The following is a 24,056-nucleotide window of genomic DNA, read 5'->3' as shown; positions in this document are numbered from 1 at the left end:
AATTACACGCAGTTGGCATCCGTACACCTGTACTCTGTACAGGCTATGCTAAACTGGCTGGCGCGGCGTTAGGATAGCCTCATCTTTCATAGGCGCCGAAAAAGATCAAGTGGTCCGCCCTATGCTTCCGTGGCCCGTCTGAGGTCTCCGGCTGGATGTCCCGGCGCAATGTGGACATGCCACCTGCATCACCGGCCACTAGCTGCAGTTCACCACACACCATCGCAGCTGCACTGGGCTCGTCCGGAACGGGCTGGCTGCATATTGGATTTGGCCAGAAGGCACTGGACGAAAAGTGCGACTCCTTACCGACTTGTGAGTGGGGTTTCCGTTAAGCTGCCTCAAGGTAAGGTAGGTTGGGCTCAGCAGCAGGGACAAGCTGTCAGTTTATGGCGGCCCCGTGCTACTGGAGTGATGGATGTGCCGCTGATGATACCCTACCTAGGCACGCCGTACCCTGAAGACAAAGTACTGGCTTCTGTATGGCTGCCAATATTTACCTCCCAGGTAAAGTAGGTCTTGTACATAGTTGCAGGTGGGTGGGTTGCCAGAGACGTTGCAAGGTATCTAGGTAGGTAGGTAGCTACCGACGGGAGTAGGTACATAAGACACATATGTGCGGGCAGACTTGCTTGAGTCTTGACCCTCTCACAGCTTGGTTTATGTCGGTTGCGCGTGCCCTCTCCCCCCCCCCCCTCGTTAGACTAAGAAGTATCTCTTTTAAGCATTTCCTTTCACGCAGGAGTCGGGACCTGGCATGCTTGAGGTTGATTCCCCTTTCTTGTTGTCATTAGCATTCTGGTATCTGTCTCGGTGCTACGCTGCCTGCCTGTCAATACCTTACCAAATCACCCACTAGCACTACCACCATCACCAGTGCACCACCATAAACCTACACACCATCATCAATAGGTTGCCCTGGATAGTTTCACTCGGAATTTTCTTTGCAACCACCTCGAAGAACGCACAAATCAACGAGGCTGCCACCAAGCCTACTTAGCTTGAGTCGCCTGTCTGCGCCTCTCCCCCCCCTCGCGTCCGCGGAAGCGCAACGGCACTTACACGAAACTATTCTCGACCTGTTACCTAGCTCTTCGCTTCGCTTCACTCTCACCTCAAACAGCCGCCCTATCTAGTCATCAGGACCGGCCCTTTACTACCAACCGCCCCAAATGACTCCCTACTTTGACGTCTCCCATCTTCCCTCCTCAACGTCCTTCTACTCCGCCATTTTTCAATCTCTGGGCATCCACTATATATCTACGGATTCCCAGACCGCTCCCCCGGACGCCAACGCCAGCGCCAACGAAGGCGCCGACACCGACTCCAAGACGGCCATCACCACTTCAGGTCCTGGCAGACTTCCCAGCACCGTCACATACGGTATACTGTCCCCGCTCACCCCCATTTTCCAGATCCGCGAGGCCCGCAATTCCAGCGAGCCCCTGAAGCTCTCTCGCGCCGTCTTTTCTGCTCCCTCCCCCACCGCTGTCACCGACTTCCACGCCTTTGCCGTCCGGGCCAATCCGAACCTGCTGTCCAGCGTCCCGGCTGATCACTTCACTCGTCCCGCTTTAATCACTCAAAGTGGCGATATCCACCGGGCTACTGTGACCGACTTGGACGGTAACACCATGGAAGTTGTATATCAACCCCCTCCCAACTATCCTCCCTCCTACGCTGGCTCTACTGTTCGAAAGACACAGTCTACCACGGAGGAGGCTGGCCGTATTCTGGATTGGAATTACGACGTTGCAGCATCCGAGCCCCCCCCGCCGCCTTCTGTTTCCGGTTCCGCTACTGCCGGGACCTTTTCATCAGTCTTCGCCATGGCCGCTCGCTCTGGGTCATTTCCCGGTAACGAACCTCCTTACACAATGCTTCGTCGAAGCGTCACCACCTCGGTCATCGAATCGCCAACCAAAAGAGACGAAATCCCATCTCAGCCCTCTCCATCGAGCGGTGGCATCGCTACAAACACCCTTGTCGGAAGTCTTTTAGGTGCAGCTGTTGGTGCCGCCGCCGGCGCTGCCGTCACCTACGGAATGATGCGCAAGGAACGTGCACGAGCTCCGCGCCAGGAGTTTGATGGCTCCGGAGCCGCCCCTCCGTTTCAACGCCGTTCCACCTTCCCCGATCAATATGCCGATCCGCAGGCCGGACGTTATGTCGAAGTCGAGAGGACCGTCGAGAAGATCCGGTACCCAGAGGCTTACCCGGCACTATCGGACAACCGAGCACCTCCCCAGTACATGGCCAAGTACAGCCAGGTCGGCGCTCGAAGCCGTGCCGCAGATGACCTATACGACGACACCCGCAGCCGGCACTCGTCTCGCTATCAGCTCGAAAGAGGCAGCAGTGTTCGTTCTCGCAGCCAAGCCGCCGTTCCCCGAACCGCCCCCCTTATGCTCACTGATTACGAGCACCAAAGTAACGCAGGCTCAAGACACAGCATGGCCAGCAGGTCGGCCGTGCCCCGCACCATCGTTGATGATGCCGGAACCTACGTCTCAGCCCGAAGCGGGAGGTCTCAGTCCACCATCCGTCCGCCCCCGCCCACTGTTGAGACGATATTGGGCGGGCGGAGTCAAGCACCTAGCCGTGCACCCAGTCGCGCGCCGACTATGGCCCCCAGCCTCGTCCCGAGCCGCGCACCCACCAAGGCGCCGAGCATGGCGCCGAGCAGGGCGCCGAGCAGGGCGCCTAGCAGGCCTCCGACTGTTGTGCGTAGCAGAGCTCCTACTGTGGCACCCAGCCGAGCCCCGAGCATGGCACCCACTCAGGCGGCGCCGGCTACTGTTGTCCCTAGCAAGGCACCCAGCAGAGCACCGAGCAGAGCTCCAACCAGAGCTCCAAGTAGAGCTCCAACGGCGGTTCGAAACACTCAACCCGTCTTCGCCTACCCCCCTGCCACGCGAGCACCGACCTATGTGTCGGCACGCGGCCCTCCTCCGCCAAAGAGCCGCATTGACAGTGGTCGTAGTGCCTGGGAAGATGACGCCATCAGCGTAGCACCAAGTGATAGTATCAGCTGTATCGGCAGCAAGACCAGCAGGCGTCAGTATCATTAACGAGATGGAGAAATGCAGTGGATTGTCTTCCACCGGAACGTTTTGATACAGCTATCGGGGCTGGCAAGACCTCCAATGTCGAGCGACTCAAAATTATCAACAGATTACTCGGCCGCACAGAACGAGTGCCGATGTTATTGCAACATATTTTTCTTATTTAAAGGCTGGCTTTTATGATTTAGGCACGGATACGGATGCATGGCATGGCAGTTGTTCTATTTACAAAGGATGATGACGACCAGATGAGGCTGAAGCCGGGGCAATACGGAAATGATTGTGACATATGGGAGTCATGTTGAGATACTTTTGCCTGCTTGGGGACTGCTCAACGCTGAGATAGATACTAGAAAAGCTCTTCACAAGGCTGATCTCGCTGACATGGGCTTCCACGGAGGTCTACCAAGTTCTTGAATGCGTGTAGGTGTTTTCTTGTCTTGGGCCAAGTTTGTGGAAATGCTAGACCGGTGTCGACTAGTGTTCCTCAGCTCTTGATTAATGGATAGTCTGGTTAGATGACAGGCTGGACCAAAGCTATGGACTGTTTGGTTGTCACCGTCACCAATAGTATTATCCAAAATCTTAACGCCGTCTGTTTGGGGCTTGGGGCTTGAGGCTTGAGGTGAGGGCTCGAGGGAAACCAATTCTGTTTTTGGGTCTGCTATGATACATTTCGCTTGGTAGATATCACGTCGTAGATGCCCAAATTCACTTACCTTACTTTCAAGAAGTTGAAATATTTGGGCTTTGGGTCTGAAGTCCTAGGTATGTTAGAAAGGTACTCTATGTAGGTATCCGTACTCCGTAAGGTAGAGAGACAGCAGGTAGAGACGAATAAAATGCCCCTCGCGGGGCATCACTCCGATCCTCGGCGCCCCGCATGCCACGGCATAGACCAACAATTACCAGTCACAGACTCTCAATCCCACGTCGCTCCACTAAAAGTTATCCTTTGGGGATTTGGCAGATTTCTACGGATACTGACTTCTAATCACCCACATCGAGTCAAGTGCCGGCAAACCGGGGACATGGACACTGGAGGTAAATCTGATGAGATTCGCAATTGACAGCATATTTTCATCGACAACTACTGGGCAGGGCCACCATTTTCAATACCTTGTACCCATTTTACACTACTTGAAATCTCAGTGCGATCCCACACATGGAAAGAGGGAGAGTCAGAGATAAACAATACTAGTGAGTGCGGGAGAGAGAAGGAGAGAGAGAGAGAGAAAGAAAGAAAGAAAACTGTACGAGTGGAGGGCTCTTGCGTGATACCTTACCTACTTTAGCCACCTCTGCACCGGCCTTGACCCACATCTTGTCCAATTCAAACTCCAGCCTACTTGACTCATCTCATTCTCATACAGATCAACGACGCATAAAAGCCCACACCACATCACCTCGGTGAAATTCAGAGCAAGTCGATCACTGGTCATAACACACACGCTTTTAAATGAGGTCTAACACATTGTACAGTTCACGTAGATAAAAAGCACAAGTCAAGATTGTCACAATGCCCGCTCTGGAATTGGGACAGTCCATCCCGCCAGACACTGCTCATGTACGCCGAAGCCACTTCCATGTGGTTCCCTTTCCTTGTTCAGAGCCATGTGTGACGTCGTTGCTAACAGCCCGCATAGGCAGTGAGCGTTCAGCTTCCTACGTGGAAGGCAAATGTTGGCTATGAAGAGGGAGAATCATGGGTCGTCGATAAGATGACCACCGGTTACCCCAGGTAAGCAAGCCTCTTCTTCCTTGTCAACTCTTTGTTCCCGGCTGAGACTATTTTTCTGTCAAGATTCTTCATTCATAGGAGCATTATAGCCTTGGCTGAAGATCTGATTGCCCAACATGGCCCTTCGGGTCAGAAAGCCATGTTGTTTCCCACCCCTCGTATTGCGAGGAGGTGCCTGGCCTTTGTGAAGAAACATGCAGATGCCTCAATTTCTGCCGGTGCCAACGTCATTGATTTCGGGCTCGACATGACCAAGGATATCTCACCGCTCCTGCGCTCCCTGTCACCCACTGTCTCTGCCGTGGTGTATGCCCCCGAGGTATTCCCCTTTGCCAAGCAGTACTGGCAGCATACAGGAGACGGAATCTCAAGCCGAAGAGCGGAGTTCTGTCATGGTCTATTGAAGGAGGGCCTCTTCGTTCCCGTGGCAAGGCCCAACTCCCCAGTGGGAAAAGCCCACAGAGGTCCGAAGAGATACCATCGCCCATCTTCCATCGACGACACCAAGACGGCTCACCACCCAGCAGCCAAGGTGAACACCCAGAGTGCGTTTGAAACGCAAGAAAGCCTACGCTTTCTCGAGGAACGCTTTGGCCGTAACCTCGACCTGTCCCTCGTCGAGCGCGCCAGGTCGGCCATTAAGCGTAGAATTGCGGGCGCCATGGCTGCCGACATGGAGGCCAGCATCAGCTCACTGCCTCCCATGGGAGAAAACGCGAGAAACCAAAAGGACCTGCAAGAAAGCGACGTATACTTGTTTCCATGTGGCATGAATGCCATCTACAACGCCCACCGGGCCATGCTGCGCGCTAGGGGCGACCTCCAATCTGTCAACTTTGGCTTCCCCTACGTCGATACGCTCAAGATCCTACAAAAGTTTGGCCCCGGCTGTCTCTTCTATGGGCGCGCTTCAGAGGATGATCTTGACGATCTCGAAAAGCGCCTAGAGAGTGGCGAGCGCTTCCTGGCGCTCTTTTGTGAATTTCCCGGCAATCCTCTCCTAACTTGCCCCAACTTGGCGCGGATCCGTATCCTCGCAGACAAGTACGATTTCGGCGTCGTTGTGGACGAGACCATCGGCAGCTTCATCAACATTGACGTGCTACAATACGCAGACATAGTCGTAAGCAGTCTGACCAAGATATTCTCGGGCGACTGCAACGTCATGGGCGGCAGTGCCATCCTTAATCCAAGCGGCAAGTACTATCAGGCCCTAAAGGGTGCTTGGATCGAGGATCTGGAAGATACGTACTGGCCAGAGGACGTCGTTTTCATGGAGCGTAACAGCCGCGACTTTGCATCGCGTATTGAGCGCATCAACGAGAGTTCCGAGACAATTTGCGACATCCTCTCGGCCCATCCGCTGGTAAAATGTGTTTACTACCCGAGAGTAAATCCGACGAGAACCAACTACGATCTCTGCAAATTGCCTGGTGGGGGTTATGGCGGGCTTCTGTCGGTCACGTTTCACAAGACGGCCCACGCCATTGCCTTCTTCGACGCCATTGAGACGGCTAAGGGCCCAAGTCTGGGTACGAACTTTACTCTGACATCGCCTTATGTACTGCTGGCCCATTACCAAGAGCTCGACTGGGCCGCTGGTCTGGGTGTTGATCCGGACCTCATCCGCGTCAGTGTCGGCCTGGAGGAGACGGATGAGCTGCAAAAGATTTTCACCAGTGCTCTTCGAGCAGTCGAAAAGTCACAAGATGATTGAGTTGCACAGTAAAGTTAGTAGGACTGGAGCATTAATGGGTAGCTGGATGCGGAGGCACGCGGAAGCCAAAAGATGACAAGAATCTGGAGAGTAACCAAGAGGTGCTCGCCAGCAACGACCACAAGAATCTCCCACATTCAAGTCTCGTTGCAACCGAAAGCTCAACCTACAACCGGCAAGGGTATCTCTAAGAAATCTATAGGAAAGCAAAGAAGAAGAAAATAAAACACGACAGCATCTACATAACAGAGCATTCAGAGTGCACATACTCAGGACCATAGTCCTCAATGCCTCGTTCAATCTCGTTGGCTCGCTGCTTCTCCTTGGCCTCCTTGGGGAAGTACTTGCGCATGTATCTCTCTAGTTGGATATCCAGATTATCTGCAATCATTAGTGTGAGTCAGTGTGCACTTTGCATCAGCAAACTAGGTCTACTCACCCGCGGACGCCCTCATGACGGTGTCTGCTCTACACAAAGGACAGTGCTTCTCGTTCCGCCTTTGGATCTTGACAATGCACCGGATGCAAAATATATGTTGGCAGGCTAGCCGGACAGGCCTATAGGCAATAGCGAAGCAGATTGGACACAAATAATCACTAATCTGCGGTACGACTGACACTAAATCGGTGGACATTTGGGCGCAAATGTCCTTCGCCACGGAGTCGGCCAGCAGCTTGTCGGAGTGGACTTGAATTGGAAAGGATTTCGAAACACCCAGGCAGGTACGTTTGTCGAATTCTGCCGTGAATCAGCTTCTCTTGCACAAATCAAACTAGATTGAAAACGATATTGATAAGGGGCGAGGCTCACTCTTAAGAATTTTGTAGATGGCAACCTGGTTGATTTCCTGGAACTGCAAGTTTTTGAGGAGAACGGCGTTAAGACTTAAGAAGCGAACCAGGGCTTCGCGACTCTCGGCAATCTTGAAGGATTTGACGAGATTCCTCTTTGTGATTTCCTCTTGGAACCACTGGAGCTGCTTCGCAGCCGTCTGACTGGTTCTGGACCCGTGGTCTTGCTCGTTGGTTGAGAAGAAGACCTGGGCGTCGAGGTACAGCTCGAAAATGGCTCGCCACCTCGCAAGGTCGCTCTTGGAGAGGCGACTGGGTTTCGTCAGATGTGAAATCTCCTGTCTCAAGGCAACGATCTCCGTCACCATGGCCTTTTCTTCCTTTGCCTGAAGTGCATCCAGGTTGTTGACATCGCTCTGCAGAATGTCAAAGAACTCACTATCAAAGACAAGTGGAACTTCGATACGCTCATAGTGCTCTGTTGGCGATGACTGGCCTTCGACCTGTAGACATCTCTGGGTGTCTGACAACTCAGTCTCAGCATTAGCAAGAGACTCAGCAGACGAGGCTGGCGACTTGGTTGGTACGTTGTCTTCGGGAGCTGCAGCCGGGATCGGTTGAGCTGGATCGTGGGACTGCAAGGCGGCGATGCGTTCAATGAGGGAACGGGATGCAGGCGTTAGTGATGCATCAACGGCATTACCGTCGCGCATGTGCACCAAAACAGTCAGCTTTGGTCTCAGTAACTTTGAGTTCCCGGCAGCTGTGTGCGAATTAGCCCTTATGCTTGTGGTAGGGGCGTACGGGGTGGCGGTAATGCGAACACCGTTACATGGGAGAGGGCAGAGAGAGTTTACCATTGAGGCGGTATTTGGCGGCCAGTGGCGAATCATTAGCCGGGTCGAGAAGTTGGCGTAGAGTCTCGGGATCAAGCCCCAGATCGTTGAGTTCCCTGGCGACGCGTTTGAGAACCTTCTTTAGCTGGCCATAAGGGATGGCCTGATCAATCCAGTGGGGTGGAAAGTCTGAAATTGAGCAGCGTCAGACAATGTATCGTCATTTTTTAGTTGTTTGAGGGAAAAATCGCATTCAGTGTCACAGAGTGTCTGAGATGAGACGAACAGGAAGGATATGAGAGGGAAATATCCGTAAAAATAATGACATATGGTACACTAACCTTGGCGCCTAAGCGTTTCCTTGAAGTCGTGTGCAAACTTCATGGCGTATTCAAATTGGTTGGATCTGCAGTGCAACAATACTCGATACTCGGACTGGTGTCTTGGCAGGGCGTAAAGACATGGCTTTCTCTGCGAGGGGTGGATAGGATAGCCCTGGATTCATAGACGAATGATCAAGAAAGAGGGTTGGGGGGGCTTGTGACGGGAGGGTAGGTAAAGGGTCAGCAGCGTACTTGCACTATATAAAATTTCAATCGCAGACAGGCAAAAGTACGTAACTCGATTGGTTTCCTGTCACCGGCCTCGACGACGTGCTGAGGGCTAGGCTGGGCTGGACCATGCTGTCGAACAACGGGCCAGGACAGGGAGGGAAAGGCGGGGGGTAGAACAAGGCATGGATGGATGGGCGGGCACACCGGACGCCATCCCATCCCATCCACATCCCCATCCGTAGCCGTCAGCCCGTCACTAACTCTCCTCGAGGTTCGGATATATGCATACATACCTTGCTTCGCATGACATCAAGTACCTTAGGTACAATACGGTAGGGAACTGGGAACACTTGGTACTTTAGGTAGGGCAATCGTAGGTGCCATAATATGCCTTACGGCAGTCGTTTGACTACACCTGAGCAGACTTTCCGTACACGGACTCAGTCATTGAAGATACTTCACTCAATGTTGTCCTCAGAAAAGGGTGGGATTGGGCCCGCTGCTCCTGTCACCAAGCCGAAAAGTAGCTCCTCTCGATCAATGCTCATTACCTTCAACCCAGTCACCAACTTCGGAGTCGGCACGTTGCCATGCCAGGTGGGACGACGCAAGAGTCATTGTCAGTCTTCTCCGAGTAATGAGATAGTCGTACTAATACAGAGTATTACTGTAACCGTGCAATGACGGACAATTACCTCGCTCGCTCATCAAATGTCCTGGCGTGCACCTGCACTGCCAACTGCCTACCTGTCGACTTACGTAGGTTTTCGATCAGAAACCTATTGTCGGTCTTTATCTAGCGTGAACCATGTGGTTCCATGAAGTACCTGAGGCAAAGGCATTCGTATGGGCAGTAGGTATCAGTGTGATGATGACCATTCTCCAAGATCAGATATTGAATGGGTAGGTAGATAGAAGAGATAGGTACACAGTACTTTAGCTACCGCGGCGCCTACCTCATGGAACCTTACCTTCAACTTCAACAACCCTTAATTTCTTATCTTATCAACAATGGCTGGCAATGAGGGGTTGCGGGGTATGTCTTCCTTCCCTGACCTGAAGGCGTGGAGGGGCACCTGCCAAAAAAAAAAAAAAAAACAAAAAAAAAAAAAAAAGGAATGAAATTCGGTTCAAGGTTTATGGATTACCTTAGTACCTAAAGTCTACCTACCTAGGCACCACAACGAAGTTCCATCCTTACTTTACTTGGAAATATCTTATCGTCTTTACCTAGCAGACGTACCTGCCCAAGTCCTTCATCTGTTGTGAATTTTCGGTTACCTTGACCTGGTGAATATCTTGATCACTGGTTTTCTTCACTTTTCTGTGCCGCGTGTCGGGCTTCTTGGACTGGTCGGTCGCCAGCTTTCACCAAACACGCGCCGGCTCCAACACGCGATCCTGTGGCAGCTCTCGCATGTCAAGGTATTCGGCGGTTCGGATTTAGCAACAAACAACGCCACCCAATTCGCTTTACACCATATAGCGTCTCCGGTGTGTCATGGGTGCTCAGCAATCCTCCGGTCGAGACCAGAGCGAAGGCTCCTCTGAACCGGTCAAGACATGTTACTACGAGCTCCTTGGAGTTGGGCGCGACGCTTCTGACGATGAGTACGCACTGGTTCTTCGCCTCCCAATGCTCTTAGGACTCTGCTTGGGTCTATGCTTATTGATCTCGGGCCTACAGAATCAAAAAAGCTTACAGAAAACGAGCCCTTGAGCTTCACCCGGACCGAAACTTCCATGATGTCCAGAATGCGACCCGTCGCTTCGCCGAAATCCAGGCCGCATACGAGGTACTTGCCGATCCCCAGGAGAGAGCTTGGTACGACTCCCATCGCGAAGCCATCTTACGTGGGGCCGATCCGACCGATTCAGGCAACAGCCCCGAGTACAATAACGTGAAGCTCACGTCCACCGAAGACATATTCTCCCTCATTCGCCGCTTTGACTCCACTGTTCCTTTCACAGATGGCGCTTCAGGGTTCTTTGGCATTGCCAAGGCGACATTCGATCAACTTGTTGATGAAGAAATCGCTGCTGGCGCGTATGAAGTGGGAGACACTCCGGATTATCCTACGTTTGGCTCCTCTACCGACAGCTATGAGCACACTGTCAAAGCCTTCTACAGTGCCTGGGCCAGCTTCTCGACTTGCAAGACTTTTGCGTGGAAGGACAAATACCGGCTCGTGGACGCCCCGGATCGCCGTATCAGACGTGCTATGGAGAGAGAAAACAAGAAGATTCGTGAAGAAGCCGTACGAGAATTCAATGACGCAATCAGATTCCTCGTCACTTTTGTACGAAAACGTGATCCGCGTTACCTTCCAAACACACAGACAGCTGCCGAACGCCAGGAGTCTTTACGTTCCGCCGCTGCCGCTCAAGCTGCACGCTCACGTGCCGCCAATAAAGAGAAGCTATCCGAGGCATCCGTTCCTGACTGGGCTCAGGCGAGGGATGAAGGCGATACGACCGGCCACTTCTCGAGCAGCGAGGAGGAGGAATCAGAGGTAGAGGAGATCGAATGCGTTGTATGCAACAAGACCTTCAAGAGCGAGAAGTCATTTGAAGCACATGAGAGAAGTAAAAAACACGTTAAGGCAGTGCAATATTTGAGGCGCCAAATGAAGAACGAAGATATGGATCTAGGTCTACGTGACGTTCCTATCGCGCCCAAGATGGCGACACCGAGCGACGAGTCTGAGGGGGGATTTGGTACTCGGGACCGCAGTGAATTGGACGCCGCAAAGGGCACGGATGACACATCAGCAGGACCAATTCCTCATATCAATGAGATGGAGCTCACTGATACGTCGTCAGATAGTCTCGGGGATGACGAGTATGCTTCGCGTGCCGAGGTTGAGCAAAGGCTATTCGCAAACGACAACACCGTTACCGGGGCGAGCGAAGACGATGGCACAGAAGCCGCTGCTCAGATTGTGTCAGCCGGTCTAGAAAAATTGTCACTTGAAGATGACAATGAAAGTGGCCATGGGGCACAGCCAAAGAAGTTAGGGAAGGCCAAGGCGAAGCGTGAAAAAAAGGCAGCACGCCAAGCAGTGGAGGAGGCCGAAACTAACAGTGTGAGTACCGGTCTGGATATATCCAAAGTCAACTCTGCTTTTGATCACTGACACCTGATCCATAGAATACATGCATTGTGTGTAATGCATCGTTTCCGTCCAAAAGCCAGCTCTTCAGTCATATTCGTGATCTCAATCATGCCCGGGCACCCCCAAATGCAAAGGCACCTGCAGGCGCTAAGAAAAAGAGACGCTGAGTCAATCTGTATCTAAGACTGAGCTGTCTCAGGCAATCATCCAACGATTGAAGAGCCAACTCGCACCTTAAAGCAAACCAATGTTCAAACCTAACCAATCCTGTGTTATCCAGCCCCGTGATTAAAGTGAGCATCCTTTACGCCAATAATGCGACTGTCCCCGAACCGGATATGTAGCCTATCCCAAACCCAGCAGCTTCAGGCGAAGAAACCCTGTATCGGGCAATGTGCATTCATGCGTTTCCAACGCCCATATATTCGATCTCGGATCCTAGCGGAAGGATCATAGCAAACGACGGAGAATCTTAAGCGTCCAAGATGGTGTCACCATCGTCATCACTAATTGTTTCAACTTCATCAATGGCGCTATTCCTCTCTCCTCCGCCACCTCTGGACACAGGATCGTAGTCCGCGACATGGATCACGGCTTTTCCTTGGACGTGCTTTACGTTACGCCTCCACTCGATCCAGTCGTCCTCGTCCTGTATCAAGAAACCAATGAGCATGCTGGGGTCCAGCTCCCGAACATGGAGCCGACGTAAGCGTCGAGTATGAGCGGTATCAACATCTGCTTGACTATAGCGAGAAGGATCCGTATGAAATGGGAGGGCAGGTCGGGTATGGTGCGGATCAAGGTAGAACAAGTAGGAACCTTGTGTGCCGATGAAATAGTGAGAAGAGGAAGGTCTGCCACTGTAATGGTCGTGAGTGAGTACGTGATATCTAATTTTGATGGAGGCGCCTACCCTGCAATGCCCACTGACTGTGGCATTTGTAGTGCGGCTATGAGAGCCTCCCAGTAGACCGGTGTAATCTTGTCAATTCCGAGCCTCGTACCAACCAATATGAGTGTAGGGTGGAACTGAGAACCTTCGGGTTTGGCTATCTTCATGAAGTTCTCCTCGTAGACATCCGGTCCGTCTCCAGTGGAATACACTCGGAGAGGCTGGTGTTCTTGGGCATTGGCCAAGGCTCTGGTTTAGGAAATTAGCCTGTATGACTGCATCTAGGAACAATATCGCAGGCCTACTGAATGCAGCGAGCGGTAGCCGAGGGGCCAAACCATTCCCCAGGGTATTTCCCACATGCCACTGCGCCATGTTGAACGAATTGATGGATGGAATAAGGCGCTCTTGGATCGTCCGCAAATAAAGAAATCAGCTTTCTCTCCTCTTCAGTTTTATAACCCCGTCGCCATCCTACTACCGATGTCAGCGAAAGGGACTTGCAGCGATAGTAATCGTCAAACTATCCCAGGCAACTCACCGCGCCCTAAGTTGATGACTGCCATCGCATTTGCGAGTAAGCTTTGACCTGATCGGATCATGCATCCCCAGCCACTGTCAGACGAGAAGCCGTTTTGATCCACTAGTTGACTTTTGATACGCATCGAGAAAGATAACGCAGACGAGGCTCGTGGATCTGTAGATTTTGCTATGGCCTGGAACTCTGATCTGTAAGTCATCCAAAACTTGGATTCAAAGTCGTCAAGAAATGCCGAAGGCCAGCCACCGTCCTGCTCCAGGTAGTCCTCATCATAAGCAAGCGAAGACGAAAAGCTACTGGACACAGAATCCGGGGGGGTTTCCGGGGCTTTGGCCGAGGCCGAGGCTGTAGCTAACACCTGTGAGGCTTTTGGCTTGGTATCGGTAGACTCGGTCGACGGAGGGGTTTGGCTTCGATTGTCTGTATCCTGATCTTTAGTAGCCTTGGTATTCAGCTTGTAGGAGCGACCCAAGCACCAAACTGGAAGATCACTCTGATGGTCGTTGGTAGGTTGGGGATCCCAAAACATCTGGACGATGCGACGGTATCGGCCGAGGTCTACCGCAGCCATGGCGGATCCGTTCGACTGCGAAGCCTGTCCACAAAGACCTGCGATATGGAACAACTCGTCCTGAAGAAAGATGATCTCGTATGCGCAGGCGACAACGAAGGGAATCTAGTCGCTCTTCCTTCTGAAAGCTGTCGGTGCGACTTTGGGAGGGGTCAAAAGCAAACAGAGGTAAGTTTTGCAGATGACAGTGCAAGCTTAGACAATTAGGCAATTACACTCGAGGCAATATCGATGCGAGGCCGCAGGGGTGATAGATGGTCAAGTTGGTGAGATGGGAAGTCGGTCAGTCGGGGGATGGTGAATGAGCAATGAAGATAGCAATGCCGTATCTACCAGGAAGGCATGCGACGAGGAGGTAGGTAGAGGTGGACAAGCTAGCACAGCCAGACGACCTTACGTGATAGAAAGGAACCCCCCGTAACAGCGTAAAGGCTACTTGCAGCCCAAGTCTTCAGCTATCTGAGCCGATGACAGGCGGACTGTCCCTGTGACGCATCAGCCGAACACAGCGGGGCTCTTGGTGTGGCTGTCAGGTAGCACCCCTACACGGTAATGTACCTAGGCAGCCTGTATCTGTAGGTAGATTTCTGCCCCACGTTACGTGGTGAGGGGACAGCAGCCCAGGTCCTCTTTTGATCAGCAACTAGTGCTGGAAGGATAGAATACCTGAGGTGCGAAGCGGGCATTAGTGCAAGGCTTCGGATTTTGGCTAGGTATCCGAGTCGATACAATATCCACAGTACTTCTATGAATAAGGTACCTTACCTTTCATGATCTGTGCCCCGCCTGAGCGTTTCTTATCGATAACAGAAGCGACAAGATCCAGTGACTGCCTAAGGTAACCAACAAACCTAAGGTATCAATCATGGCTCTTCCCTAGGTATGCATAGGTAAGCACCTAAGCTAAGATACCTCGCCTCCGGTGCCTACTCCGCATTGCGCTTTCATAGGGACAGAATATGGAGTAGAGGTACGCATAATAGAAGGGATTTTTTTGGGCCGGCTTGCCACATTCTGAGTATATTTGTGACCTCAGCGGAAGTTGTCAGAGCTCCTACAACCACACATCCAGTTGACAGAAACTACTCCTTTACTACCCAGACAAGACATAGACGGCACTTCCATTGAACATTCTTCATCGCGTGGGCAGCGATGCCGCGCGGTGGGAAAAAAGGTGGCGCACGAGCGCCACCACGCAATGCCCCTCGCCTTCGCCCTCCCGGTGGTATAGAGCGGCATGCAGCCAGTTTCGTTCCTGCGATTAGCCCAGCCGGTCAGTATATGCCATTCTGATCGGGACTCGTCTCGGGCAGCACCTCCCATTGATGGCATGCAAGTTAACCGGGCTCGCAGCAGGGTTTACATTGCAAGACGAAGCCCGCAGCACCGCTCATCGCTCCTCACCCTGGAGCAGTGATTCCAAACTACGCCACAGGCCGGTTGCCTTCATCAATACTGGAGCTGCAGAGCCTCTCAAACAACTAGAGAGCATCTTGCAGATTGACGAGGGGAATTCTACAAGCAGACCTCAAGCGGAAATCGAAGGACAAACCATCACCGATGGCCAAGCTGCTGCCGACACACCTTCCCACGAATCTCAACCTGCTGTTTCGCTTGTCGAAGCTCACGTCCACGAGGCCATGCCGGTCGATATTGCCGCCGAAATGACGGATGTCTCTCTAGACCCACGCGAGGTAGAGAAGGCGATGTCCGGAGCGGAAGACATCACTGGCGCTGAGGCTCCCATCACACCTCTTCCCTTCTTCTTCGACGTCGTGGGAGAGACTCAACGGCTTGACGCATTTGTCGATCAAACTCCAACTCGTTCTCCATCGCCTACGTCGTCCAACTCTAGCGAAGATGTCATTCTGTTCAGAGGTCGCAACAAGGTTCCCAGAGACAAGCAAAGTTCGAAGTCCAAGGCCAAATCGAAGCTGAATACTTTCAACCTGGGCGGCATCTCTACCGAGATCAACGTCCTGGAGAAGACCGTCAAACCAAACAAAGACAGCAGCAGGAATATGCCTATGAAGACTGTCGGAAACTCTACACAGAAATCTCGTCGAAATGCCGCCAAAGACTTGAAGCGACAGGAGGACGATGAATTGATTGCTGACTATATTGCCAACATGAGGGAGTATGGTGAAGACGAAGCCCTGATGCCTGCCAAAGCCTATTCTCGCCGTGACATAGGCGGCTCTTTGAGCGAGTCTGAAGGCATCGATGACTCGTTCCAGACCGTCGTAGCCACGAGCAAGACCGAGGAGTTATCAGGCGTCAACAGTGAATCGGAACATGCGACTGCAGGGGTTGGAAAAGCGCCTGAGGAAAGCGACGAGAAACCTGTCCATAATGCACAGAGGCGATCCGAAAGGCGTAAAGTCATACAAGATGATCATGCACTAAGGGGAATTTTTGAGACGGACGTTTCCTACCTGGCATCACTCGAGCAATCTCTTGCTGAAGACGCATCGCCGCCTTCTGACTCAAGCGACCAAGACGACGACGATATCTTCAGATCAGCAGCAGATAGATTTGCGAATGAGATCGACGATTTCGACTTCATGGACTGGAGCCGCCCGGCGTTGAAGCCTAAGAGGAGCAAGGGTGCCAGGGGCAAGGTTCCCGTGTTTGACATTTCGGACTCAGAGCTAGAGGGCAAGATGCAAGCTGCGTGGAAGAACGATCGCTTGAAAAAGGCTGAGAGGAAGAAAGAACGCCAAGCCATGCGTAGTATGGGATTGTTGGGTAAACATGCAAACCCGGAAGATCTCAGAGTCAAATATCCCCGCGGTATGGGGCTTGAACAAATCGCCGATGAGCTAAGAACATTCCTCTTAGGCACTCAACCTAGGCAAGTTTCATACACTTCGAGTGCACTCGAGGTATTGGAGGCTGACTTATAACCGCAGTCTCACACTACCGCCCATGGACAACCATGCTCGCAAGGTGATTCACGAACTAGCCAGCAAATTCAACATCAAGTCCAAGTCCACAGGTTCGGGTGACCAAAGGCGACCCATGCTCCACCGCACTTTCAGGACCGCCAAATTTGCCGATGAGATCTTCGATGCAGCAATTGCTCGGGTCGGCCGCAAATACTTCCCTCGCAACGATACGGCAGTGCGGGCTGCCGTACAGAGGCAATCGGCTCGTAGGGGAGGTGGTGGTGGACACGCAGGAGTCGCCTATCGGGATGGCGAGGTCGTCGGGGGTTCCGCGCCTGAGTTGAGCCAGGAAAACAAAGGTCGTGCAATGCTCGAGAAAATGGGCTGGAGTAGCGGTACGGCGCTGGGCGCGATCAACAACAAGGGCATTCTGCAGCCTGTCGCCCATGTTGTCAAGCGTAGCAAGGCCGGGCTGGGATAACACGCATCGGCGGTCATCGCGGTGTCGCTGTCTTTGCGGGACAGCGCGTTCAATTTCGTGCCCTAGATGGGTCGCTGTGTGCTGCTTTGCTAAAGGTGCTCCTAGGGCGCCGGGGAGCCTGTGTTCATACTTTAGTACGTGTGCACCGGGCACGTTTGCAACGAAGTAGGCTTGTGTTGTTGATGTTCATGTGTACGATTTCATTCGTCCGAAAACCCTATTCTCAAGGTGTATTGTACAACCCGCGAACCCCGTTTGACCGTGAAGACATTGCCCCCAAAAAAGCAAACCATCCGTAACGCATTAAGAGACCCCAAGGATATTGGTAACCTTGGCAGGTCTCATCATGACACCCAAATGCCAAGTAAAATCCAATGCCCGAAAAGAAAAGCAGTACAAGCACCCTTATTTCGTGGAAGAAGAGTACTTGGTAACGGCCTTGGTGCCTTCCGAGACAGCGTGCTTGGCCAGCTCACCGGGCAGGATGAGACGAACACTGTTGGGGCGGTTAGCTGATTCGGTTTCGGACCTGGAAAGATGACATACGAGGTCTGGATCTCGCGAGAGGAGATAGTGGACTTCTTGTTGTAAGCAGCAAGCTTAGAGGCCTCGGAGGCGACGCGCTCGAAGATGTCTGTGTGACGCGTTAGAAACGGTGCATGCAAGTATTTGGAGCGATGTGTGCTTACCGTTGACGAAGGAGTTAAGGATAGACATGGCGCGGTTGGAGATACCAGTGTCGGGGTGGACCTGCTTCAGGACTGCAAGTACCGTGTCAGAACGTGTCGGATACATATTATCGCGTGATGCGACGCGCCAACAAAGAACGCGAAGTGCCAATGTCACTTACCCTTGTAGATGTAGGAGGAGTAGGTCTCCTTGCGAGACTTGGTGCGCTTCTTCTTGTCGCCAGAGGCGGCGGTCTTCTTGCCGGCATCCTTCTTCTCGGGGGCCTTGGAGGCAGTGGCAGGGGCCTTGGAGGCGGGCTTCTTGTCGGCGGCCTTGGGGGGCATTTTTGCGGTTTGGATTAGTGAAGGTGGAAAATGAGTACGTGAGTGAGTTGGTTGAAATGGATTGCGACTGGCGACCGTGGATGAAGCTGGATGATGGAGTGAGGAAGAGTTGATGTGGCAGGAAGAAGTTTGGGGGGGTGGGCTGGGTTTTTGTAGCTGGACGCGACGGGATTCTGCGGCGTTACTGATTTGATGCGAGGACAGAGTGATTTTGGGGAGGGGTGGCCCAGGTGGGTGGTCAGTATCAGTGGCACACCGGGGCCTTAGGACTGGTGCCAGGGGCGTGCGCTGGTGTGGCCTTGCCTGGTAAAATGGGAATCGGCTGTCTTGGTTGGCTGAGAGCTGGGTAGGTGGGTCTAGAGATGGAGGATCCGTAACCACCGCCCACGAGAGCGGCTACCGAACTGGGGTACTCACGCGTTCGCGCTAAAAAAACAAATACGTGACGCTCAATGTATCTTCTTTTTTTTTTTTTTTTTAATTCGCGTATCACGGAGCTGGCAGGCAGGGGACATTCGAGACTGCCAGAACAGGCTCCAACCAATAGCAGCGTCCCATCACAGGCCAACCAACAGTGTCCCGGTCAGGCAAAGCTAACAGGTCATGTATTTACTCACTGGTACCGCCCAAGACGACTGGAGATTCGTAGAAGCTAGAGAAAAGTCCACGAGCCAGATCAGAGATGCTTGCAAAGCTACAACATCACATGCGTATCGTTCTTGCAGCGTACCTACCGGCTACGGCGTCTGCTGCCTCAAGACCGCCGGTGCGGAAAGAAGTGATAGCTGAGAATCAATACACGTCTCATAGCATCTCTACAACACTCATATCCATAGTAAGTCGAGAGCAGAAGGCTTGTAGCAGTCCGCAGAGAATGTTCGGGTCGCCATGCCAATGAGCCGCCGAGCCACCTCATCTGGACATTTCAATATGTGCCTACCTGGTCCACGTTGCCCGAGGTTGCTAAGGACTCTAGACGAAGGCAGTATGGCTTTTTACACGCTGCGCGCTGCAACTGCTTCTCGCTTGTATCCAGTGGAACGTGTGACACTGAGAGCAGTCTTTGGATTTGAGGAAATATGCGCCCTCTTCGACGCGTTGATTGCAGCTTGCGTCTTGCGATGGTGGGTGCGGCTAAGGTAGCCAGTGCCTGGACTTTCTGTCTCTATTGGGCCTAGGCCCGCATGGCTCTTTCGGAATTGACGGGGGGGCTCAGTGACATTCTCTGCTCATTGCGATCCATACACATTTGTGATCTCAGGTAGAACGACCCCTAGATGAAGGAAGCATGCCCGTGAGCTCGCGGTCTTGGACGTGGAGTACCTGGCCTGCAGGATGTTGCATCTAGCAGGAGAAACACTGTCCGCTATTCAGCGGCAGCCAGTGGAAACGCGATCGAAGGTAACGCGGTGGGCTCTGCAGTACATATCGGGACCCCTCCACTCTATGTCATTACAAGGCTGGGCCCGTTTGCCGTAGAAACACCACGAGTGGCATGCAGGGGTCGCTGTATCAGGCACTCCATGAGGCTCTGTCCACGATTACGACGGGGTCAAACAGAACGCGGGGCAGTCGATTTGAAGATTTCTCCGGACCCGATATGGGATGGAGCCGAACGATGGACCATGTGAGGCCCAGGTTCCTGGGTCTCATTAGGCTTCTTCACATGAGCTCACATCACATGTATCGGACTCTGTTCGTGCTATACAGCGGGTTCCGGTAGATCTGAGATCCATTCGGATGCGAGTCATATGGGGTCGAAATGTCACTGGATAGCGAAGCATACAAATGGCATAAAGTGGTTGAGATGCAACCCATTTGTCCTTCATTTACAAATAGACAACGAAGTTCGTCAAAGTTCGAACATGGATGGCAAATACGCCTCGGGGTGACCTCTGCTGAATGTTAAACACGTAAAAGCCGATTCTCTCCGAGAGATCACTTTTCGAATTGAAATTCAGGATCCTTTTGTTCTGGGAATGAGAATACCGGCTGGAGCTATACGTGAGGGACGAGAGGGGGGGATGTGGAATATTGTCGTGCGTTAAGACAACACACGGCATCATCAAGAATATGAGTAAAGATAAAGACAAAAGTCAATTGCATCAGTCCAGTAAGTTGGAAGGTACCCCAGCTGATTTCGTCGTGGCGGTTCGTCCAAGAAACAAGGCCGAGGGGGAAGGTGGTCGATACGTAAGAGAAGGTGATCAAGACGCGGCTGGATGACCGCTTCTCCTAGCCAGTAAGATAATTCGAAAACCAAAATCATGCGCGGAAGGGGGGGGAAATGTAGAAAGTGGAAATGGTTTTTGGGAAGGAAAAAAAAGTTGTTAAGAAGGGGGCGTGGGCAGATCCCGGCACTGTTTGTGGAAAGAGGAGCGGCACCGCGGGGGGTTTTATTTCCTTGCATTGATCGCATCTGGACGCAATCGCTCGCTACCTTGCTCCTGTGAGTCTTTGTCATGGAATGAAAGTCGCGTCTGGCAGGCTGGCAGCCCACCTTAAGGCTTATCTATAGCTCGCGTCCACCAAAGAAGCGGTACTGCTGTGGGCGGCAGCAGAACTGATAAGAGGTACGTACCCGTCTTCTAGCCCGGGCCCAGAAAAATGATGCACCGCACCTGCCTGCACCAGTCTACCACAACATCGAATTTCTGGTTTAGGCTTAGCGCTAAATCGCGCGTTGGTGATCCGTGATCGAGCTCCTCTAACGCGAAAACTACTTAACTTCTTCACTCCCCACCATCAACGCCCTTTCTTCCATCTTCATCTCACTTTTCCATCACCAACTCAAAGCCAGCCTTCAGCCAAGTCGCTTTTTACGCGTCTACCTCAATACCCAACTTTTTCACGTAACTCAACCCCAAATCCCAAATTCACAATGACTGGAGGCGGCAAGTCCGGCGGAAAGGCCAGCGGTTCCAAGAACGCGCAATCGTAAGTTGCTCCCTCTCACTTGAAGCTTTCCAAGAAAGGCCGCATTTACACTATTATGCGATGTTCTTCGATCCAAGCTCAAGCTTCATCCACTGACCTTATATCCCACAGTCGTTCCTCCAAGGCCGGTCTCGCATTCCCCGTTGGTCGTGTTCACCGTCTGCTCCGCAAGGGCAACTACGCTCAGCGTGTCGGTGCCGGTGCCCCCGTCTACCTCGCCGCAGTTCTTGAGTACCTCGCCGCTGAGATTCTCGAGCTGGCTGGCAACGCCGCTCGCGACAACAAGAAGACCCGTATCATTCCCCGTCATCTTCAGCTCGCCATCCGCAACGATGAAGAGTTGAACAAGCTTCTCGGTCACGTCACGATCGCCCAGGGTGGTGTTCTGCCCAACATTCACCAGAGTAAGTTGACTTCCATCTTCTGTCCTTTTTTTTTCTACTTCAATCGCTAATGAGACTTCAAGACCTGCTGCCCAAGAAGACTGGCAAGACTGGCAAGAACCAGAGCCAAGAGTTGTAAACGGGTGTCGGTTTTGGGTTTTTTTCGTGCTGGTCGGCTGCTTTGGGTTGTCATGACATCGGGGTCACGGTTCAGGGTTCACGGTTGATTTTCACGTTTGGGTTGTACAATAATACCACGGCAGGAAGCTATGGTTACGAATGAGAATACCTTTTGAAGATCATGTTTCGCACATTGGGTTGATTGCGATGCTGTTTGTGTACTGACTCATGGCTGGTCGGTTTGCGCGTTGCGTTGTTTCCTCTTTTGTCGACTGTCTGGGAAGTCTGAGGTTGAACAGAAACACGTATATACGATATGCAGCATGTCCATGTTGCTACTTTTCTCTAGGCTGGTGAATAAGGCACATTCCTCCTTGAACTTTTAGGATGTTGCATCTTGTGTGATAGCAAACGGGAACTCGGTCGGTGGCACCATTGGATTCGTCATACCACTCACGCGACTCGTTGCGATAAGACGACTTGGAGCTATTGAAATCGGGTGATGTTGTATTATACAGACTTGTAGAGAGATCGGGGGGAAGCTATGCTTGTGAGCTGAACGGCGTGCGCGTAGGCCTTCGCTTGGCATGGATCAGCCAGCCCGGGCTTGTGTGTTACGGTTGTACGTCAAGTGTCCCGGTCCGTAGTCCCCGACACGGTGTTGTCGAAAAAGCATTCTGAAGCTTCCACATGGTTGCATGTCTATACTGAGCAGTCCAAACGTCGCGTACGCTGTAATCCCAGTCTTTCTCCCTTCCACGCCTTTGCTTGCTGCTTAGAATTTCAGTGGGGGTGGCGCTATGATTTTGTCAGCATGTATCGATGCAATGTCCGCCACATTGGGGACTCACGGTCAAGGATAGGTGCTCGGAGGTTGCGCTCGAATTTGGAACCTGTGCAATCGTTATTAGCATCGTCTGCGCCTGCGTGAAGTGCTGTCATTTGTCGGGGAGGAACTACGACATACCGCCGGGTGCTGTCGGATGCACGTAGGGCTCTGGGTGCTTCCATTTCGACAATAATTTCTCTGTCTGAGCCAAAAGTTCCTGCAAAGGCTCAGGTCAGCGGTCGTTGCTCGTTTGATTTGCGACTTCTGCCGAGCGCATTACTCACTCTCTTCTGTCTGGAGTCCGTCACAGATCGGTTGGCCTCGAACAACGAGCGGATGTACAAAGCTTGGCCTCTCCAGAGGTGGCGATGAACAGCCCAGTCGAGAGCCAACTTCAGCGAACGCCGGTACAGCGACCTGTCGTGATGACTATCAGCATAACGGCTCCGCCCAATCTGGGTCGTCCATCTTCGACAGCTTCGGGGCTGGTGCTCACAGTGCCGCTTGACGGGTCGACATGGCGATGAATCCAAATCAATTCGATTGCTTCTGGGCCGGGGAAAGAATCGCGATTGGGATTGGAATGAGTGTATGGCCGTAAAGGTCGTGAAATAGAATGGGTATGGACTGCCAATGGCGCGTCGATGATTACGAAATTACCGAATGAGGCACATGGTAATAGTTCTAAGTGTAGGCCGGGGCGTAATGTCGCCGGTTGTCGCCTGAGGCATCAGGTTTGGCAGAGCCGCATGGGGGAACATCCAACCTCCTCTTAGAGCTTTCACGTTCATTAAGGCGTCTTATTTAGCTTTTAGATATCTAGGGCTTTGAGTATTATATTATAAGATTTAAGTAATAAGAGTTATATTATTCAAATTGAATTTTAATAATAAAGAGTATAATAAGTTATTAAATTATAATATAAAGAATAATAAAAATAATAGTATTATATTTATAAACTAGTTAATTATATTAAAAATATAAATATAAACTATATATTAATCTAATAAGCCCCCCGACAGAGCAATCCGCCGGGGCCGTACTATATATTACGTATTAAGGAAAACTGGGTATATTGCGCTCTATACCTAAGTACTAATTAAAATAATAATTAACCGACTTAATTATTATTTTCTTTTTATTAATAGCTCCCGACCTTCTATTACGTAAAGTTCTCTAAGTTCTAACTATTTAGAAAGTAAGCTATACCTACTTTAATATATATAAAACTTCTTAATACTAGCTTATATAAGTAGCTAGATCCCGTATTATATACTCTTTTTTATTAAAAATTAAGGGGCCCCTTATATATTTTCTTACGTTTATAATATAGCCCGTATTATAAAAATTTCTAACTTTATAAAATATAATTTCTAAACTAATATTAATATATTAAATTTTAATATTTATATTAATCTAGCTATTTATAGTATTCGTACTATTACTTAGCTAGATTTTATATTATTAAAAAATATTATACTATTTTTTAAGTATATTTATATTAGTTACGATAGCTAGGGTGTCGAAGGGGCCTAAGAATTTATTAAGCCCTAGAGGGGGGGACCTATTAAGGGGTATTT

General features: G+C 51.5%; 9 protein-coding genes across 9 annotated transcripts; 5 read left to right on the top strand and 4 right to left on the bottom strand.

Annotated features, from left to right (window-relative positions):
- Positions 1-1,172: 1,172 nt before the first annotated feature.
- Positions 1,173-3,482, top strand: CPAR01_16102 (uncharacterized protein; the record flags this gene model as incomplete). Its single annotated transcript, XM_060500347.1, has 2 exons — positions 1,173-3,057; positions 3,412-3,482. 2 exons carry the CDS (start codon positions 1,173-1,175, stop codon positions 3,480-3,482), a joined length of 1,956 nt encoding a protein of 651 aa, XP_060340828.1.
- Positions 3,483-4,584: 1,102 nt separating this feature from the next.
- Positions 4,585-6,523, top strand: CPAR01_16101 (cystathionine gamma-synthase; the record flags this gene model as incomplete). The annotated part of the gene is made up of 3 exons (XM_060500346.1): positions 4,585-4,632; positions 4,712-4,806; positions 4,870-6,523. 3 exons carry the CDS (start codon positions 4,585-4,587, stop codon positions 6,521-6,523), a joined length of 1,797 nt encoding a protein of 598 aa, XP_060340827.1.
- Positions 6,524-6,761: 238 nt separating this feature from the next.
- CPAR01_16100 (uncharacterized protein) lies at positions 6,762-8,535 on the bottom strand (the record flags this gene model as incomplete). The annotated part of the gene is made up of 5 exons (XM_060500345.1): positions 6,762-6,904; positions 6,963-7,262; positions 7,335-8,078; positions 8,173-8,340; positions 8,493-8,535. The coding sequence occupies 5 exons, from the start codon at positions 8,533-8,535 to the stop codon at positions 6,762-6,764; spliced, it is 1,398 nt and encodes a 465-aa protein (XP_060340826.1).
- Positions 8,536-10,206: 1,671 nt separating this feature from the next.
- CPAR01_16099 (DnaJ domain-containing protein) lies at positions 10,207-11,842 on the top strand (the record flags this gene model as incomplete). The annotated part of the gene is made up of 2 exons (XM_060500344.1): positions 10,207-10,316; positions 10,393-11,842. 2 exons carry the CDS (start codon positions 10,207-10,209, stop codon positions 11,840-11,842), a joined length of 1,560 nt encoding a protein of 519 aa, XP_060340825.1.
- Positions 11,843-12,293: 451 nt separating this feature from the next.
- CPAR01_16098 (peptidase family C54) lies at positions 12,294-13,825 on the bottom strand (the record flags this gene model as incomplete). The annotated part of the gene is made up of 4 exons (XM_060500343.1): positions 12,294-12,681; positions 12,735-12,962; positions 13,019-13,187; positions 13,255-13,825. 4 exons carry the CDS (start codon positions 13,823-13,825, stop codon positions 12,294-12,296), a joined length of 1,356 nt encoding a protein of 451 aa, XP_060340824.1.
- A 1,152-nt stretch (positions 13,826-14,977) lies between these two features.
- On the top strand, positions 14,978-17,194 carry CPAR01_16097 (G-patch domain-containing protein; the record flags this gene model as incomplete). The annotated part of the gene is made up of 3 exons (XM_060500342.1): positions 14,978-15,098; positions 15,179-16,618; positions 16,680-17,194. 3 exons carry the CDS (start codon positions 14,978-14,980, stop codon positions 17,192-17,194), a joined length of 2,076 nt encoding a protein of 691 aa, XP_060340823.1.
- A 405-nt stretch (positions 17,195-17,599) lies between these two features.
- On the bottom strand, positions 17,600-18,207 carry CPAR01_16096 (histone H2B; the record flags this gene model as incomplete). Its single annotated transcript, XM_060500341.1, has 4 exons — positions 17,600-17,690; positions 17,741-17,828; positions 17,884-17,955; positions 18,045-18,207. The coding sequence occupies 4 exons, from the start codon at positions 18,205-18,207 to the stop codon at positions 17,600-17,602; spliced, it is 414 nt and encodes a 137-aa protein (XP_060340822.1).
- A 2,881-nt stretch (positions 18,208-21,088) lies between these two features.
- CPAR01_16095 (histone H2A) lies at positions 21,089-21,666 on the top strand (the record flags this gene model as incomplete). The annotated part of the gene is made up of 3 exons (XM_060500340.1): positions 21,089-21,144; positions 21,256-21,548; positions 21,611-21,666. The coding sequence occupies 3 exons, from the start codon at positions 21,089-21,091 to the stop codon at positions 21,664-21,666; spliced, it is 405 nt and encodes a 134-aa protein (XP_060340821.1).
- A 756-nt stretch (positions 21,667-22,422) lies between these two features.
- CPAR01_16094 (complex 1 protein) lies at positions 22,423-22,995 on the bottom strand (the record flags this gene model as incomplete). Its single annotated transcript, XM_060500339.1, has 5 exons — positions 22,423-22,445; positions 22,499-22,540; positions 22,615-22,693; positions 22,761-22,893; positions 22,973-22,995. 5 exons carry the CDS (start codon positions 22,993-22,995, stop codon positions 22,423-22,425), a joined length of 300 nt encoding a protein of 99 aa, XP_060340820.1.
- Between the last annotated feature and the right edge of the window lie 1,061 nt (positions 22,996-24,056).

This window comes from Colletotrichum paranaense, assembly GCF_030867605.1.
Source record: "Colletotrichum paranaense strain IMI 384185 chromosome Unknown Scaffold_23.1, whole genome shotgun sequence".
Classification (NCBI taxonomy): Eukaryota; Fungi; Ascomycota; class Sordariomycetes; order Glomerellales; family Glomerellaceae; genus Colletotrichum; species Colletotrichum paranaense.
The sequence above is the reverse complement of the archived record's forward strand: the minus strand, read 5'-3'. Positions and strand labels throughout refer to the sequence as shown.